Consider the following 15,416-nt stretch of genomic DNA (forward strand, 5'->3'; position numbering starts at 1 on the left):
CAGAATATTCCGCCAAGAGCTGGGAGTAAAGGGTGCCCCAGGAGCAAGGGGTCCCCCCTTTTCGCCCACCACTACCCTCCAAATAATGCGGCCTGCACAGGTAGGAAATATCTTTATTCTTGGCTTGGATTTGCCATCGTGTGGTGTCCAGCGTGGATCACGCACTGCCTGGCCCCCACGCAGCCCCTCGCGGGTCCGGACGCCAGGCCTTCGTCCATCACACTGCGCTCGGGGGCGGGGAGGAGCCGCCCCCCAAACAAGAGCCCGTGCGGTGTCCCCGACCAACTCGTGGCTGGAGCAGTGAGTCCATTTTTGGTTTCATGATCATTTTTAAAAAACAGAAAAGACAAAACATTTCACAGTCTCTCTTAAAAACAAAACTGAGGAGGCGGGGGAGGGGCTGGTCCCTGTGGCCGCCCCGTCGGGGGGCGCACCCCGCAGCCTTCCTGTCCCTCAACCCCGTGCACCCCAAGAGGGGGGTCTGGGGGCGCACCCCAAGAGGGGGGTCTGGGGGCGCACCCCGTGAGGCGGGCCTGGGGGCGCACCCCGTGAGGGGGGTCTGGGGGCGCACCCCGTGAGGCGGGCCTGGGGGCGCACCCCGTGAGGCGGGTCTGGGGGCGCTAGCCGGAGCCGTAGGGCCAGTTGAAGGTGCTCCCCGACAGCAGCATGTCACGGATCAGCGTCTCGATGGGCGTCTTGCCCACCAGGCGCATGAAGAAGAGCTGTGAGATGAGGGAGGCGGGCACGGCGCGCAGGGCGGGCAGGCGCAGCAGCAGGCGCCCGAAGCGCTGGGGCTGCGACGGGTACTGGGCGCGCACGTACTCGGTCAGCGCCACCTGCGCCTTCTCCTGCAGGCTCTCCACGTGCGCGGGGTCCGAGAGGCCGCAGGCATCTGGGGGGCGGGACGGAGGAGCACCCGGGTCAGAGCTGGGGGTGCGGGAGGCGGGCACAGCCCTATGTGTCCGAGCCACCTCGCCGAGTGCCCGGCCTGGGGCGGGTCCCTGGCCCCCCTGGCCTCCCGTGGGCGCAGGGCCTTCCCCACCCCCGCAGGCGGATCACAGGAGCGGGGCTGAGGGGGAGCCCCTGTGCTGAGCCCGCGCCTTCGGCGCTGCTACTCGCAGCAGTACGGCAAGGCTGGGCAGCTGGCGAGCCAGCAGGGGGACCGGCCTCTGCAGGACGGAGCCGGGCCACCCCCACACCCCACTGCCCACCCTGGGAGGTGGGGTCTGGTCGGAAAGCCCCGAAGTGGGGTGCCTGGGACCTCCTCCCCCCCCGCCCCGCACCTAACCGAGGGAGTTAGGGCGCCTGGGCGGCCATCAGGGCCGGGGGAGCCGCGCGGCTCGGGGTCCTTGGGGGGTGGCACGTGGGGAAAGGAAGAATCGCCTGGTTTACATCAACTCCCGTCCCTCGCTGCCTGCGAGTCGGGGGGCGGGAAAGGACTCGGGGCGCGCTCTGGGTCCCCACCCCCCTGGGAAGGACTCGGGGCGCGCTCTGGGTCCCCACCCCCCTGGGAAGGACTCGGGGCGCGCTCTGGGTCCCCAACCCCGGGAAGGAGGACTCGGGGACCTCACCCGGTGTGAACAGCGCGATGGCCTTGAGGCAGCCGTACTCGGCCGAGTCCACCTGCAGGCGGCCCAGCTTGTCCACCTGCTCCTGGAAGGCGCGCACCTGGTCCATGAAGGCCACGGCGCGCTCGGCGGCCATGGGCGCGGCGTGCAGGCCGGCGGCGGCCAGCAGCGGCGCCGTGTGCAGGGGCAGCGCGGCCTGCGCCGCGTTCAGCACGAACAGCTCGCTCCAGCTGAGGCGCAGCAGCGCCACCTGATCGGCCACCGGCAGCTCCGGGAAGAAGGGCGCGTGGCGCGCCCACTCCACCGTGCTGAAGAGCAGCCGCGCCGCCAGCTCGCACACGTTGTCGATGCCCAGCACGGCGCCCGCCGCTCCCGCTCCGCCGCCGCCTCCCGCTCCGCCGGCCCCGCACGCGCCCGCGCCGCCGAAGCGCCCCGCCGCCGCCGGGTAAGGCTCGGCCCGCAGCAGCTGCGCGATCAGCTCCGACACCGGCTGCCCCGGGAACAGGTCCCCGCCGCCGCCGCCGCCTCCCGCTGCTGCCGCTGCGGCCGCCGCTGCTGCCACGGCCAGCGCCGAGCCCGGGGGGCTGCCGGAGGAGGCGGCCACCGCGCCGGGCAGCGAGTGCGGGATGCGGCCACGCTGCACGGCTGCGGGGATGGAGAGAGGGGGGAGACGGCCGTCAGAGCGCACCCCTGTACCCAGACCCTGTGCGCTCCTGAGCCCTAACACTAACCCCTGTACCCAGACCCTGTGCGCTCCTGAGCCCTAACACTAACCCTTGAACCCCGTGTGCACCCATGAACACCCCTAACCCCTGAACCCCGCCCCATGTGCACCCATGAACACCCCTAACCCCTGAACCCCGTGCGCACCCATGAACACCCCTAACCCCTGAACCCCGCCCCGTGCGCACTTATGAGCCTTAGCTCTGATCCCTGAATCCTGTGCGCTCCTGACCCCTAACACTAACCCCTGACCCCGCCCCGTGCGCGCCCATGAACACCCCTAACCCCTGAACCCCGCCCCGTGTGCACCCATGAACACCCCTAATCCCTGAACCCCGTGCGCACCCATGAACACCCCTAACCCCTGAACCCCGCCCCGTGTGCACCCATGAACACCCCTAACCCCTGAACCCCGTGCGCGCCCATGAACACCCCAACCCCTGAAACCAGCACCTTGTACATCCCTGAACCCCAACCCTAACCCCTGACCTACCTTCCCCCTACGCACCTCTAAACCTCAACTCTGATCCCTGAATCCCATGCCCTGCGCGCTGCTGAACCCTAGCACTAACCCCTGAACCCCAACCCTAACCGCAGAACCCCACCTCCTGTGTGCCCCTGAACCTGCCCCCGTGTGCCCCTGAACCCTGCCTCCTGTGTGCCCCTGAACCCTAACCCCATGTGTGCCCCTGAACCCGCCCTCTGTGTGCCCCTGAACCCTGACCCTAACCCCTGAGGCCCACTTCCTGGCCCAGGGCATGGCCTGGGCACTTTTCCAGGGCTGTGGGACTCCCACCCGCACCCAAGGCAAGCAGACAAGAGGGAAACCGAGGCACATTTGGCTGCCTGCCCAGCGGGTGTGTGCCAGGCAGGGGGAGGCGGGAAGGAAGGGGCAGCCTGCCAAGCAGAGGCTAATTAATGAGCCTTAATGAGTTGGCATGCCCAGCCTTATCATGGCCGGGGTGAAGGCAGGGTCAAGCCAGCACCCTCCCCTCCCTTGAGGCGGGCGCCAGCAGGGCAGGCACAGCAGCCCCACGGCGCCACCTCCCACCCCAGGGCCTTTGCACATGCTCGGTCCCCAGCCCTTCCTCCTCCTCCTCTCCTTCCCCACTCAGCCCAGGCCCCTCGCAAGCCTCCTCACTCAGCCCTGGATGCTCAGCTGCTCCACCTGTGAAATGACAAGCTGCCCGGGGAACAGCTGGCCAACAGCCCCTTCCGGAACGCCTGGTGTGTGCCAGCGCCCTGCATCACCCACCAGGAGGGCTTCCTGGAGGAGGAGGGACATCGGAACCCCACAGGGGAGAGTCAGCCTGTACTAAGGTGGGACTCCGCCGGCAGGATGCAGCGGGACCCCGGCTCTTGGCATCCAAGCACAAGTGGGGTGGGAGGACATGCGAGTCACCCCGAATTTCAAGCAGCCAAAGGCAGCAACTTCCAAGCAACTCAGAACAAACTTTCCCAGCTTCTCCCAGAGGCCTGGTGAGGACACTCTGTTCTGGGGCGTGGCAGGCTAAACCACCGCTACCGATGACAGCCTCATCCCATTCAGGCACAGGTTCATGTCCCGGCTGCTCCACTTCCCACCCAGCTCCCTGCCTGTGGCCTGGGAAAGCAGTGGAGGACGGCCCAAAGCCTTGGGACCCTGCACCCGCGTGGGCGACCAGGAAGAGGCTCCTGGCTTCTGGCTTCAGACTGGCTCAGCTCTGGCTGTTGTGGCCACTTGGGGAGTGAATTAGCAGACGGAAGATCTCTTAACTTTGCCTTCCAGATACACAACATTTCTCAAAAACAGTACAGGCTGAAAGTAAGAGAGACTCAAGGCAGACTGGGATGCCAGGCTGCCCTGGGCCATGCCCTCCCTCGGGCGTCCGGGGTTAGCGCGAGGGCAGTGCCCTGTGACTCCCTCAGCCAGTCCCTGCCTTAGGCAAACAGAAGGCAGGGCTAGACAGAGAGAGAGCGCTCAAATAAAAAACCAGCAGCGCCTCCTCGTTCTGCAGGGGGCGGGAGAGGGGGGCAGGTGGACCCTGACCCCCCCCAGCACAGCAGCTGGGCCACCCGCTGCCCCGTTCCCCTGGCCATAATTGGATTCCCCCAGCGGCTGCCTGCTGCCCCGGGGGCTGCTGGCCGGAGGAGGGGGGCAGTAACGAGGTTAGCCGGCGCCAGAGCCCGCCCCGCTCCTGGCCGTGACTGTGGCCGGCGCCTGCCCCCACCCCACGCACGCCCGCGGCCCTGAGTGCTCACCCTCCTTGCGCATGCCAACTCGGAAGCACTTCTTGAGGCGGCAGTACTGGCACTGGTTGCGATGGTGCTGGTCGATCTGGCAGTCACGGTTGGACCTGGTGTGGGGGGGGGGACACAGAAGTCAGGGCCCCCCACTCCTCCAGAAGGGAGCCCCAAGCTAGACAGCTGGCCTCCAGGGCGGCGGGAGAGGGTGCTGGGAAGTGGGTTCTGTAGGATGCATAGGAGTTCAGCTGGTGAGCAGAAGTGGGGCTCCTGAGCAGAAGAAGGTAGCCCTAAACAAAGGTTGCAAAGACCCAGGAGGTGGGGCAGGGCCTCAGCTGCTCGGGGAGTCCCCGCGTGGCTCACGCCGAGGTGGACTGCGTTAATACCCAGCGAATAAGAGGACAAAGGCATTCCTGACCCTCGGGAAGGGCCCACAGCTAAGCCCCTCTGTGCAGGACAACCCCTGTCACGGCCCAGGACACTTCCTCCAGGCAGCCCTTGGGGGCTGTGCACGGGAGAGGGGAGACTAAGGGAGCCCCCTACCCGCCCCCAGACACCTGCCGAGGGTGTGGGGGCGGTGCCCGGCCCGGCCCGGGCGGCTGCAGAACAAAGCGCCGGCAGCGGGGCAGCAGTGGGAGGACCAACCGAGCAGTCGGGTGGAACCGGCCAGGCCCGGGGCCAGCCAGGGCGGCACGGCCTGGGGGCAGGGCGCCTGACCTCCCAGGAGGCCCTGAACCTTTGGCCTCCACTTCCAGGGCGGTTGGAGCCCTGCCCAGGCCTCTCTCCCTCACCCTCCACGGCTGCCTTCTGCCCCCAGCCCGGACTCTCCCAAGCCTACTTCCTGCCTTGCCTGGGTGATCCCAGCTCACCCCGCATACCCTTCCCACTTAAAGAGCCACCTCCCCCAGGCAGCCCTCCTGGCCTCCTATGAGCTTAAACCCTGGTTATCAAACGCTGAGCCTGGGGGCTGGGCAGGGTGGGGGTGAGGGCCTCCTGGCATCCAACCGGCCAGCAGAATCGGAGAGGCCCAGAGAGGGACACGGCCTGGCCAGGCCGCACACAGCACGGCCTGCCAGTGCTTCCCCGGCGCCATTCCCCAAAGACCCGGGCCCTGAAAGTTGGAAAGTTATTCCAGTGGCAAGAACGAGGTCAAGTCGGATGGCCCAGTTAGTGTGGGAGCAGGGAGGTGGCGAGGCAGCGCACGGCAGGCGGGCACACTCAGCCACTTGGGGCCCCTCCCTCCTTCCCTGTCTGGGGGTCTTGGCTCCACAGACACCCCAGCTCGTCCCGCTCCCCTCCCCCCGACGCACATCCCTAGCCCATCAGCACAGCCACCCATGGGCACAAGGAGGACACAGGGGTCATCTCCAGCCCTCGGTGTTGCTTATCTGCAAAATGGGACAGCCCATGCGGGGCATGGACCGTGGAGGGGGGTGCACGGGGACCCCCCCACGTGGTCCTCCAGGACTTCGTGCCAAAAGGGCGGCCAGCAGCCTTTGTGTCCCACGTCCCCAGCAAATACCAACAGAAGCAGCCACCACGGCCACGCCCTGGCACAGGGGCCTGGGGGCCGGGGGGGGGGGCACTCTGCACTCCCACCCGGCCAAGTTTACAAGCTGGTGATTTTATTCCCAGGAGCCGGGTACCCACCCCTGGGTGTGTGTGCGGGGCGCGGGAGGGGGGGTGCGGCCGATTCCGGTGGCCATTTCCGCTGACCCGAGGCCCACCCTGAGCCTATGGGGAGGGGGGCGGTTGCTGCGGACCCGCCAGGCCAGCTCCCCACCCCCACGCAGGACGCCCACTCCTGGGGGAGGAAGCCATCCCGAGCCGCGGCGGGAGCAGCAGCAGCAGAGGCGGCGGCAGCGGCTGGAGCCTGGGCGACTTTGGAAGTGATATTTGACCCCAAGGGCGCGCCATATCGATCCGCGCGGCCGCAGACAATGGCCCCTGGACGCCGCCGTCGCCGCGGTCCAAGTTCCACGTTGGAGCCCCCCCCCGTGCGCGCGCGCGCACACACACACACCCCCCGCCAGGATTGCCCAACAGCAGGGGGTGCACTAATGTTAGGGTCCCACCTCCCCCTAGCATGGCCCTCTCTCCCCTGGGGGGTGTGGAAGGGAGGAAGAGGAGGAGGAGGAAGAGCCAGGAACCCGGGCGGAAGCTGGCCAGGGACCACCTGATGGGCGGGGGTGAGCGACCTGCATGGATGCAGCGCCTGCTGTATACACAATTGCAGGGAGGGAAGGGCTGTCCCCGTCACCCCGACCTCACCTCCAGGCCCAAGGTGACCCAGCAGGTCGGGGGCGGGGGGCCCAGGCCGGGCACTCACCGGCAGGTGTAGCTGAGGTTGCGGCGGATGCTGCGCTTGAAGAAACTCTTGCAACCCTCGCAGGTGAAGACGCCGTAGTGTTTGCCGCTCGACTTGTCCCCGCACACCACGCAGTCCACCTGCAGCCCCGGCCGCTCCTCGTCTCCCGGCTCCGCGTCGCTGGCCGCGCCGGGGGGCGAGGCCGAATCGTCCTCAGCGGCGCGCGGGTAGCCGCCCGCCTTGTCCACGCCGTTCGTGTCGCCGCCGCCGCCGCCCCAGCCGCCGGTCACCATGGCCATAGTAGCCCCAGGACGGCGGGGGCCGGGAAGCCCTTGTCCTGCTCCTCCTTCTCGCAGCTCCTCCTCCCTCCTCCGGGCACCGGAGGGAACAGCGGGGACCCTACCCAGCGCGCATCCGGCCCCGACGCACTGGGGGCCACCAGCTGCACCCCCCAAAAAACTTTTGCAGCAACTTCCTGCGGCCCCGGTCCGCGCGCCCGGGCGGAACTGGTCGGGCCGGTTCCAGGCCAACTTTCCCACGCGTGCGCGGGGCCGGAGGGGGCGCGCTAGAGGCGTGGGCCAGGGGCCTCGAGGACTCGCGCCCCGCCGCCCTGGGGCCCCGATCGGGGCGCGCGGGCCATGGCCCGGCCCGGGCTGCGCTGGGGGCGCCCTCCGGCCTGGCCTCCGCTCGGCCGCCGCGCCGGGGCCAACTTAACGGGTCGCCGCCATCCGAGCGCCGGAGGAGCCCGCGCTGGGGGGCAAAGTTTGGCTGCAAGTTGCGCGGCCGCCCGTGACGAGGGAGAGGGGCGGCGGGCGCGCGCCCCGGCGGGTCACCGGGTCCCTCGCCGGGGTCGCCCGGGTCCGTCCCCCGGGGCTCCTCCCGGGTCCCGGAGCCTGCGCTGACCGATCGGGGCCTGCAGGAACGCCGGCGGCCGCCGCCCCCGCCACGGGCCGCGTCCGCCTGGCCTGGGCCTGCGCCTCGGCCTGGGCCTCGCTCTCGCCACCCGCGCCGCCGCCGCCGACCCCGCGCGCCGGCCTCGCGCTGCGGCCGGTTTGACACACGACGTTCCATCCGCGGGGCGGGCGCGGGGGCAGGGGCGCGCGCCGCGGGCTGGGGGCGGGCTGGGGGCGGCGCGCGTTGCCCCGGCGACGGCCGCCCTTATAAGGGCATGGGTGGCCGCGCGCCCGGCGCCCAGGCCGGCGGGAGGGACGGGGGCGGAGCGCGGCGGCCGGGCCTGACCCTCCCCCGGCCGGCCCGACCCTCCCCCGGCCGGCCCGACCCTCCCCCGGGCGCCCCGCGCCCCGCGCCCCTGCCCGGCCCCCGCGCTCCGCCCTCTCCCCCTCCGGCCTGGCCTCGGACGTCGTTCCGGGCGCTCGATCGCCCTGGGGGGCGCGCCCCTCTCGGGACCGGCCCCTCCACCCCGGGACCCCCTGCGCCGCCGCCTGCTCGGCCACGCGTTCCTGGCGGCGGCGGCAGCAATAACGGGGAGCTGGGGGCACGGCGGGGGCCACGCAGGCGCGGCCCTGCGCCACGTGAGCGCGCACCACACACACGCACATACACATACACACGCATGTCTCTGCACTGTGGCATCCTGGCTGGTGAGGCTAGCTTCTGCTGGGGTACCACCTGGTGCCCCATCAGCAGGCCGAGGGGGTGGGGTGGGCAGGAATGCTGTGGCCTGAGGCACTCCCCCCCCTTTCTAGAATCCCAGGCCAGGCGGCTGGAATGCCCTCCCCCTAAGCCGGAACCTGCCCCCTTTGAGGCCGTGCCCCCTCTCCCCCAGGCTGGCCCCGGGCTGGGCTGCAGCTGGCTCCCCCGGCTCCCTGGAGAGTCCCGGCGGCCGCCCCGCCTCCCACCGCCCTCCGGCCTCTCTGCAGCGCGTATTAAGCACCTCTGGCATGCAGTGCATTTATTAAGCACCTAGACAGGATGGCGAGGAGGCTCGGGGCTGGTTAACATTTAACAGTCTGGAAAGGCCCGTCTCTGCTGTGACCTCTCACCCCGCGGCCGCGGGCCTGCCCTCCCCCACCCTGGCAGCCTGCGCAGGACGCAGAGGAGCTGGGGGGGGGGTGTGCATGTGCCTGCACCCTAAGGAGCAGCACCAGCTGTTGTGGGGTGAGGGCGGGATGCCCAAACCTCACACGCCCCTGACTCTGGCTGGGTGCTGGGGGCGGGAGAGCTGAGCCCTAGGTAGAAAGCTGGAGGGACTATGGTTAGACCCAAGCAGGGACTGCCCACTTCCTTTCCGCGAGCCCTTCTGGGGAAGGGCGGCTTGCTGGGCACCTGTTGGTTCTCTGGGGGTCCTAGGACCCCCCAGCCTGGACCTGCCTGGAGGGTGATAGATGGGGGAGTCAGGGAGTGACCCCATGATGCCGGGATGGGCTGCGGGGTGGGGGTGGGGAGGGAGATGGGCCCCGCCCCTATGACCCCTGCCCAGGGCCCCGTGGTGACATCTGACCCAGGACAAAAAGGCCGGCCCCATCTGCCATAGGCTGGCCCGTGGGAACCCGCCTGCAGGTGACCAGGCCTCCGCCGGCCCCTCCCACAGGGAAGGGGACCAGGACCCTGGGCAACGGAGGAGGGGGATGCAGGGGTGCAAAGCCCAGGCCCCCCCAGCCAGGCACCTGCTGGCCAGGTGCAGCCTGGAGCCCCAACCCCAAAGCTAAGGGGTCCCCCCCCACCTTCCTAATCCCCCCCTGGGTCTCGGGTTTCAACTCCCCACAGGGCAGGGGACAGCTGACTAATCCCAGGCCGGCTGAGGCTGGAGGTGGGGCCTACTCAAACAGATGCTAACCACGCCCCCAGGGCTGGGAACTTCTCTGGGTGTCATGGCTGGGCTGGTGGGACCCCCTGGGCAGCCCTCACCCTTCTAGTCCCTGCCAGTTCTGCTCGCTTAGCTGCCAATTCACCCTGGGAACGTGAACCTGAACAGCGTGGGGTTGAGCAGAGCAGGTACGCCCTGACCCCTGGGCACCCTCCCGTGCTGGGCTTCCAGACCAACAGGGGACTTGGGCCTTCGGCTCTGGTCTGGACGCAGGCCTCCAGAGACCTTGGCCCGACCCCAATGACACATCAAGTTCACAGCCCTCGGGCCACCCAGCGGGGCTTGGCCACGCACCCCGCTGCCACCAAGCCACTGCACACGAGCTCATACCCCACTCGGCCGGCGCGGCCAAGGAGGATGCGTGGTGCCTACAGCAACGTCTCCCCAAGGCGTGGAGGGGGGCGTGCGCCCCCGGGCCACCCGAGGGCCCTGGCCGTGGCTTCCAGCACTGCCAGCTCCTCTACCTGCCGGGCCTCGGTCAGCGCCAGCTGTTGCTCCAGCTTTCGCAGCTGATCTTCCTGCTTGCGGTGGGCTCCCCGGAAGGCCAGCAGCAGGGCGCTGTGGGGCGAGGGGGGCTGAGCCAGGGGCAGGGGCCCACCCAGGCTCCAGGGCTGGTGGAGGGAGGGCGATGGGTGGGTGGCCTCCAGCGGCAGGGGTCGGGCGCAGCGTGGGGTGGGCTCACCTGTGCGCCTTACACAGGTCGCTGTGCAGCTCGGCGCTCTGGGCCCGCCGGGCGCGCCCCTTCTGAGCCGCCTGCTCCAGCTCCCGCCAGAGAGACCAGAGCTGCCCCCGCAGGTCAGCCGCCCTAGCCGGGGGTGTAACGGGGTGGTCAGGGGGCAGAGCCCAGCCAGGGCCCACCCTCCCCGCCCTCCTCCTGCATACCTGCTGAGGGACGCGGCCACTTCCTGCGCTAACTTCTCCGGGTCCCATGCCCTGCCCGCCAGCTGGCCGCCCTCAGGAACGGCAGGAGCCTAAGGGAGTCCGCAGGGAGGGCAGTGCCCTGAGTGGGCGGGTGGGGCTCCCCTAAAGGACGTCTGGGAGGCCTTCCTGGAGAAGGCGGCACCCAAGAGGGACGCAGAAAGCAGGGGTGCAGGGCGGGGTCCCCCAGGCAGGGCCCCTCACCTGGGCCCACTCCTCATCCTCGCTGCTGTCTGCCTCGCTGCTGCTGTCCCCGCCACCAACGCCCAGCTGCGCCCGCTCCCAGCGCAGCTGGTCCCGCAGGAGCGCGTGAGCAGGACCCTGGGCCCGCAGTGCCGCCTCCCTCAGCTCCAGGCCCCGCTTTTCCCGCCGCACCAGCTGCACCTGCAGCATCAAGTCGGCGAGCATCTCCTGGGGGACGGTGGGGAGGGGACAGTGCAGGTACGGGTCAGCACAGCCTCCCAGGCCACGAGCTTTTCCCTTCTCCTGCTCCCACCCGCCTCGACTTCCCTTAGGAGGGGACTGCTAGAAAGCTGGATGCTGAGGTCAAGGTGTAACAAACTCCTATGCATTCCTCAAAACCCCACCTCCAATCTCCTTCCTCCAGGAACAGAATTCTCAGCCACCTTCTCAGCCACCGAGCAGAAGCTTCCACTGCCCCATCAACCCCAGCCACACCTTGTCTCTCCCTTTGTTTCTTTCTTTCTCTCTCCATCTCTCTCACACACAGCAGTTTCTCTCTCTCTCTCTTCCTCCCTGTCTTTCTCTCCACCCCAACCTCAGCTGAGGCCTGCCATGGCGCCCACAGCTGACGTGTACCCGTGTGGCCAGCAGGGCGCGTTGCATCTCCACTTTGTCCAGCCGGGGCAGGGCTGGCCCAGTCTGGGCCTCCAGTGCGGCCTGCAGCAGGGCCTCGGAGTGTGGCAGCGTGGGCAGGGGTTCGGCGGGGTCTGGCTCCGGGTGGGTCTTCACCAGGGCACGGCGCTGCTGCAGATGCCGGATGAGGCCTCGGAGCTGGGCGGCCATTTCCTGCGGCAGGGGCCTGTCCACACTGCTGAGCTCGGGGCTACAGGAAGATGGAGGGGCAGGGTCTACCTGGCACTGTGCCCCCTGGGGGGTCATGCCCACGTGGAGGACGCCCTGGCACCCACCCTACAGACACTGTGCCCACGTGGAGGACGCCCTGGCACCCACCCTACAGACACTGTGCCCACGTGGAGGACGCCCTGGCACCCACCCTACAGACACTGTGCCCACGTGGAGAACGCCCTGGCACCCACCCCACAGACACTGTGCCCACGTGGAGGACGCCCTGGCACCCACCCCGCTGGCACCACATGGAGTACACCCTCACCCCGAGGACATCACACCACTGACCCCCAGGCCAACCTCAAGGCAATCCACCACCATGCCAGCCCCATGTCATAGCAACAGGTTCACTCACGCTTCCTTGTACAAATCAACCACCCATGCCCTACCCACTGTGCTGGCACCAGCGAGCCGGGCCCGAGCATGTGGCCCCATGCCCCAGAGCCCCCTGCGTTGTTCAGCTGCAACCTCTCTTCTTGTGGGACACGGCCCCCTGGGGGTTGGGGGTGCACTTGAGTGACAGGGGTGGGGCGGGGAGCATACCTCGGCAGGGTCTTCAGCAATGTCCCGCCATTCGTGCTGACTCGTTCTTGTGCCAACAGCCTCCACGCTTCCGTCTCGGCTGCCTCCAGCTCCTCCCCAGGGCCTTGGCCAGCAGCTCCCATGTCAGCGTCATGCAGGGCCAGGAGTGCCCGGTACATGGCCTCACAGCGTTCGCTGTGGACACCAGTGAGTGGACACCTGCCTTAGAGGTGCCCCGCCTCCTTCTCCTCTCCAACCCCACACCCCCATGCCCAGAGACCAGCAGACACCGACCTTGGAGGTTCTCCCCCTCTGCTCAGGCCTGGACTCCCCTTGAGTTACTGGTCTGCACTGACCTCCGGGAATCCCGCTCGCTTGCCCCTCCCTGCCAGCCCAACAGGTGTCATCCCTGGCACTGACCTGTACTGCAAGGCCAGCTGCAGCGCAGTGCCCTCGGCCTCTCGCTTGTCCAGCTGCATGCTGAGGCTTTCGCAGTGGCCTTTGTGGCCCTGGAGCACTGCGGTCAGCAGTCGGTTGAAGCACTTGAGCTTCTCAGCTGTTCTGTCTCCCAGGGAGCCGTAGGAAAGGAGAAGATACGTGAGAGAATTCCTGGGGTGATGGGGGCACCCAGAGCCCAGCTGCCACCCTGTCCTGAGCCCTGCCTGCCCCACGAGTCTGCAAGGCAGGTGTGTGTGTGTGTTGGGGCAGGGCAGCTGCAGGTGGGCAGTGCCCTTAAGAGCTCAGCACACACGTGGCTCTTACCCACGGAGCTGCCCCAGCTGCATTTCCATCTTCTGCATCTCGGGAATGAGAGGCGGGGTGGGGGGAGTCCCGAGGCTGTGCACGCTGGAATCACTCCGGAGGCGCCGGAGCAGTGGGTGAACCGGTGAGAGAGACTCCTGTGGGGAGGCAGTGACCTCATTCACCCCCCAGACAGCCCTTGTCAACCCCCTGGCACCAGGACTTGAGTCTCCTGCCGAGGACCTTAGACTTGAACTTGTCATGCTACCTGAAGCCCCCAGGGCTCCGCATTGGCCCCTGAGCTGCTGCGGGATGTTGCAGGCAGTGGTTCCAGCCTCGTGAATGAGTCCTGCAGCTCCTGGACCTGCAGGAGGAGAGGGAGGGGGTGGGATGCCAGGCCCGGGAGCCCCAGTTTCCCACCAGCCAGCCAGGCCTGAGAGCCGCAGCTGGAAGACAGAAGCCCAGAATGTTCCCTGTGGCATGGCAAAACCTCAGTGTGCGTTCCTGGGCAAGCCTCTCTCTCAGCCTGAATGAAAGCGAATCCCTCTCCTCGTCCTGGACGTCACAGCGTCCACCCTACCACCCCGATCACCCCCAAGGTGACTTTGGGGGCCAGCCAGCGCTGTGGCTCAGCAGGCTAACCTGCCCCTTCTGGTGATACCAGCATCCCCCCTCAGAACTTCACACTACCACCGGCTGCTCCCACCCAGCTCCGTACTCACAGGCACCCCAGGAAAGGGTACACGGCTCCAGGAAGGGGGCCCCTGCCACCCACGGGACACCCGGGTGGGGTCCCAGGCCCCAGGCTTCTGCCTGGTCCAGCGCACACACACACCCCTGATTCACTGCGACCATCCCGACCATCCGGGGGAGTGCACCAGCCGAGCAAAGAACTCTCTTTCTCAGGGTTTCTCTGTCTTTCAGATGAAGGAAGGGGGGTCTCTCTTAGGCCTCTTGAACTTGACCATGACCCTCCTGCTCCTGCAGTGTTCCTTGCTGCTCTTGGGGTCGTCAGTTCCATGCTCACTCCCTAAGTGGACCCCCAACCCCACTGTACCCACCTCCCTCAGGAGCACCTCCTTCTCGGCCTCCATGGCCCGCAGTGAGGCCCGCATGCGGCCCAGTTCGTCCTCCCGGCTCTGCACGGCCAGCCGCAACCAGGCATTCCTCTCGGCAAGCCGGGCTGCCTCGGGCGGCCAACCCGCTGCCCCTTCCTGACCCTCGAAGGGTCCCTCTGCAGCAGCAGCGCCCTCTGCCTCCTGTGGCCCAGGGCGGCGCCAGGCGGCGGCTGCAGCCTCCAAGGAGCTTAGGACGCGTTGCAGGCTCTGATACACATCCTGGGGGGCGTCCAGGGCTGCCGCGTGCGTGTCCTCGGGAGCCGCGTAGTCCCTGGCAGCTTCTGCATCTACTAGCCTGTCAATGCTAAGCTCTCCAGCCTGAGCCAGCTGGTGGAGCTTGCATCCCTGCCCCCCGCGAGCCCACCCCAGGGTGGGAACCAGGAGGGAACTTGGGGCTGGGCAAGTCCAGTGAAGAAGGGGGCATTGAGGCCAAGCAGGTGCATTGGGGTGGCTGGCACCCAGGGGCTCTCCAGGGGCTAGGAGGGTGTGCAGAGCTGGGGTGTGGAGAATGCCCCATGGCTGCCCGCGGCTCTCACCTGGCCTGGGGCTGCTGCCCAGCAGTGTGGGCTGTGGGTGACAGTGGTGGTTTCTCCAGACCCCCTGCTGCAGCCACCACCGTGGGACTCAGCTTGGAGCTGCCCCGAGCCACCTCTGCCGCCACCTCTTCCGAGCTCTCAGCCACTGGGTCCAGCTCGACCTGGTGATAAACCCCCCATCCCACAGTCAGCCAGGGAGGGAAGGGCATGGGGTGGGAGCCAGGCAGATGAGAGGGACCCCTACCCCACAATCAGCCAGAGAGGGAAGGGCATGGGGCAGGGGGCAGGTAGATTAGAGGGACACCCTAGAAATGAAACCCCCACCCCATACTCAGCCAAGGATGGGAGGGCCTGGGGTGGGGGGGCAGGCGGATGCTCACAGGGGGCGCGTGTCTGCCTCGCCGGCTGCGTGGCCGTGCGGCCCGGGAACTCATCCCTGTGAGAGAAGGGAAGGTGCTCTGATGCCCCAGGTCCCCAGCTCTCCAGCCCCCGGCCCGCTGGCCCTCCAGCTCCCTGGGCCCTTCTGCCCTCCAGCCTTCCTGCCCACCTGCCCCCGGGCAGCCATCCACCCAGGCCCCCAGGTACCAGCCCCCCAGCCTCATTTTGGATTCAGGGTTAGGGTAAAATGGCGATGACGAGGGGACAGACGTGGGGTCCATTTGGACGCCTCCACGGACGGGCGGCTCACTACCTCCCAACCCACCCATGGTCCTCCTCGCCTAACGCTGTGCTGCGTCTCTGTGTGACCCCCACACCAGGTGCTCTCCCTCTGACCTCCCACCCCTCTGGGGGATGCTCGGCTGCCTCTGTGCCCTGAGTGTACCTCGACCGGAGCCCCCCAAA

The 15,416-nt window shown here is 68.1% G+C and overlaps 3 protein-coding genes across 4 annotated transcripts in view; all 3 read right to left on the reverse strand.

Moving 5' to 3' along the window:
- Positions 1–15,416, reverse strand: part of LOC121163398 (coiled-coil domain-containing protein 130-like) — a 469,842-nt gene that overhangs the window by 343,779 nt on the left and 110,647 nt on the right. The window lies entirely within an intron of this gene.
- NR2F6 (nuclear receptor subfamily 2 group F member 6) lies at positions 621–7,377 on the reverse strand. 2 transcript variants are annotated; one of them, XM_040990846.1, is made up of 6 exons: positions 6,844–7,377; positions 4,533–4,627; positions 2,157–2,213; positions 1,989–2,093; positions 1,572–1,937; positions 621–892 (listed from the first exon to the last, which is right to left on the reverse strand). In XM_040990846.1, the coding sequence occupies exons 1-6, from the start codon at positions 7,119–7,121 to the stop codon at positions 621–623; spliced, it is 1,173 nt and encodes a 390-aa protein (XP_040846780.1). In that variant the 5' UTR covers positions 7,122–7,377. The 2 variants fall into 2 exon arrangements, with proteins under 2 accessions (XP_040846780.1, XP_040846779.1); XM_040990845.1 differs by having other exon boundaries at positions 1,572–2,213.
- On the reverse strand, positions 9,740–15,007 carry USHBP1 (USH1 protein network component harmonin binding protein 1). The gene is made up of 12 exons (XM_040990140.1): positions 14,954–15,007; positions 14,574–14,734; positions 13,981–14,332; positions 13,188–13,283; positions 12,941–13,077; positions 12,599–12,739; positions 12,200–12,373; positions 11,387–11,633; positions 10,772–10,978; positions 10,532–10,620; positions 10,332–10,454; positions 9,740–10,207 (listed from the first exon to the last, which is right to left on the reverse strand). The coding sequence occupies exons 1-12, from the start codon at positions 15,005–15,007 to the stop codon at positions 10,018–10,020; spliced, it is 1,971 nt and encodes a 656-aa protein (XP_040846074.1). The 3' UTR covers positions 9,740–10,017.

The sequence above is a fragment of the Ochotona curzoniae genome, unplaced genomic scaffold (genome assembly GCF_017591425.1).
Source record: "Ochotona curzoniae isolate NIBS_2020 unplaced genomic scaffold, NIBS_Ocur_1.0 contig_605, whole genome shotgun sequence".
Taxonomy (NCBI): Eukaryota; Metazoa; Chordata; class Mammalia; order Lagomorpha; family Ochotonidae; genus Ochotona; species Ochotona curzoniae.

Excerpts from the sequence above, each read along its gene's own strand:
- NR2F6 (XM_040990845.1), bottom strand. The coding sequence starts at position 7,121 with ATGGCCATGGTGACCGGCGGCTGGGGCGGCGGCGGCGGCGACACGAAC. Across the intron at positions 4,628-6,843 it reads AACCTCAGCTACACCTGCCG|GTCCAACCGTGACTGCCAGA; the intron begins GTGAGTGCCCGG and ends CCCCCACACCAG. Across the intron at positions 893-1,571 it reads CATCGCGCTGTTCACACCGG|ATGCCTGCGGCCTCTCGGAC; the intron begins GTGAGGTCCCCG and ends CCCGCCCCCCAG.
- USHBP1 (XM_040990140.1), bottom strand. The coding sequence starts at position 15,007 with ATGAGTTCCCGGGCCGCACGGCCACGCAGCCGGCGAGGCAGACACGCG. Across the intron at positions 13,284-13,980 it reads AGGAGGTGCTCCTGAGGGAG|GTCCAGGAGCTGCAGGACTC; the intron begins GTGGGTACAGTG and ends CTCCTCCTGCAG. Across the intron at positions 10,208-10,331 it reads GACCTGTGTAAGGCGCACAG|CGCCCTGCTGCTGGCCTTCC; the intron begins GTGAGCCCACCC and ends CTCGCCCCACAG.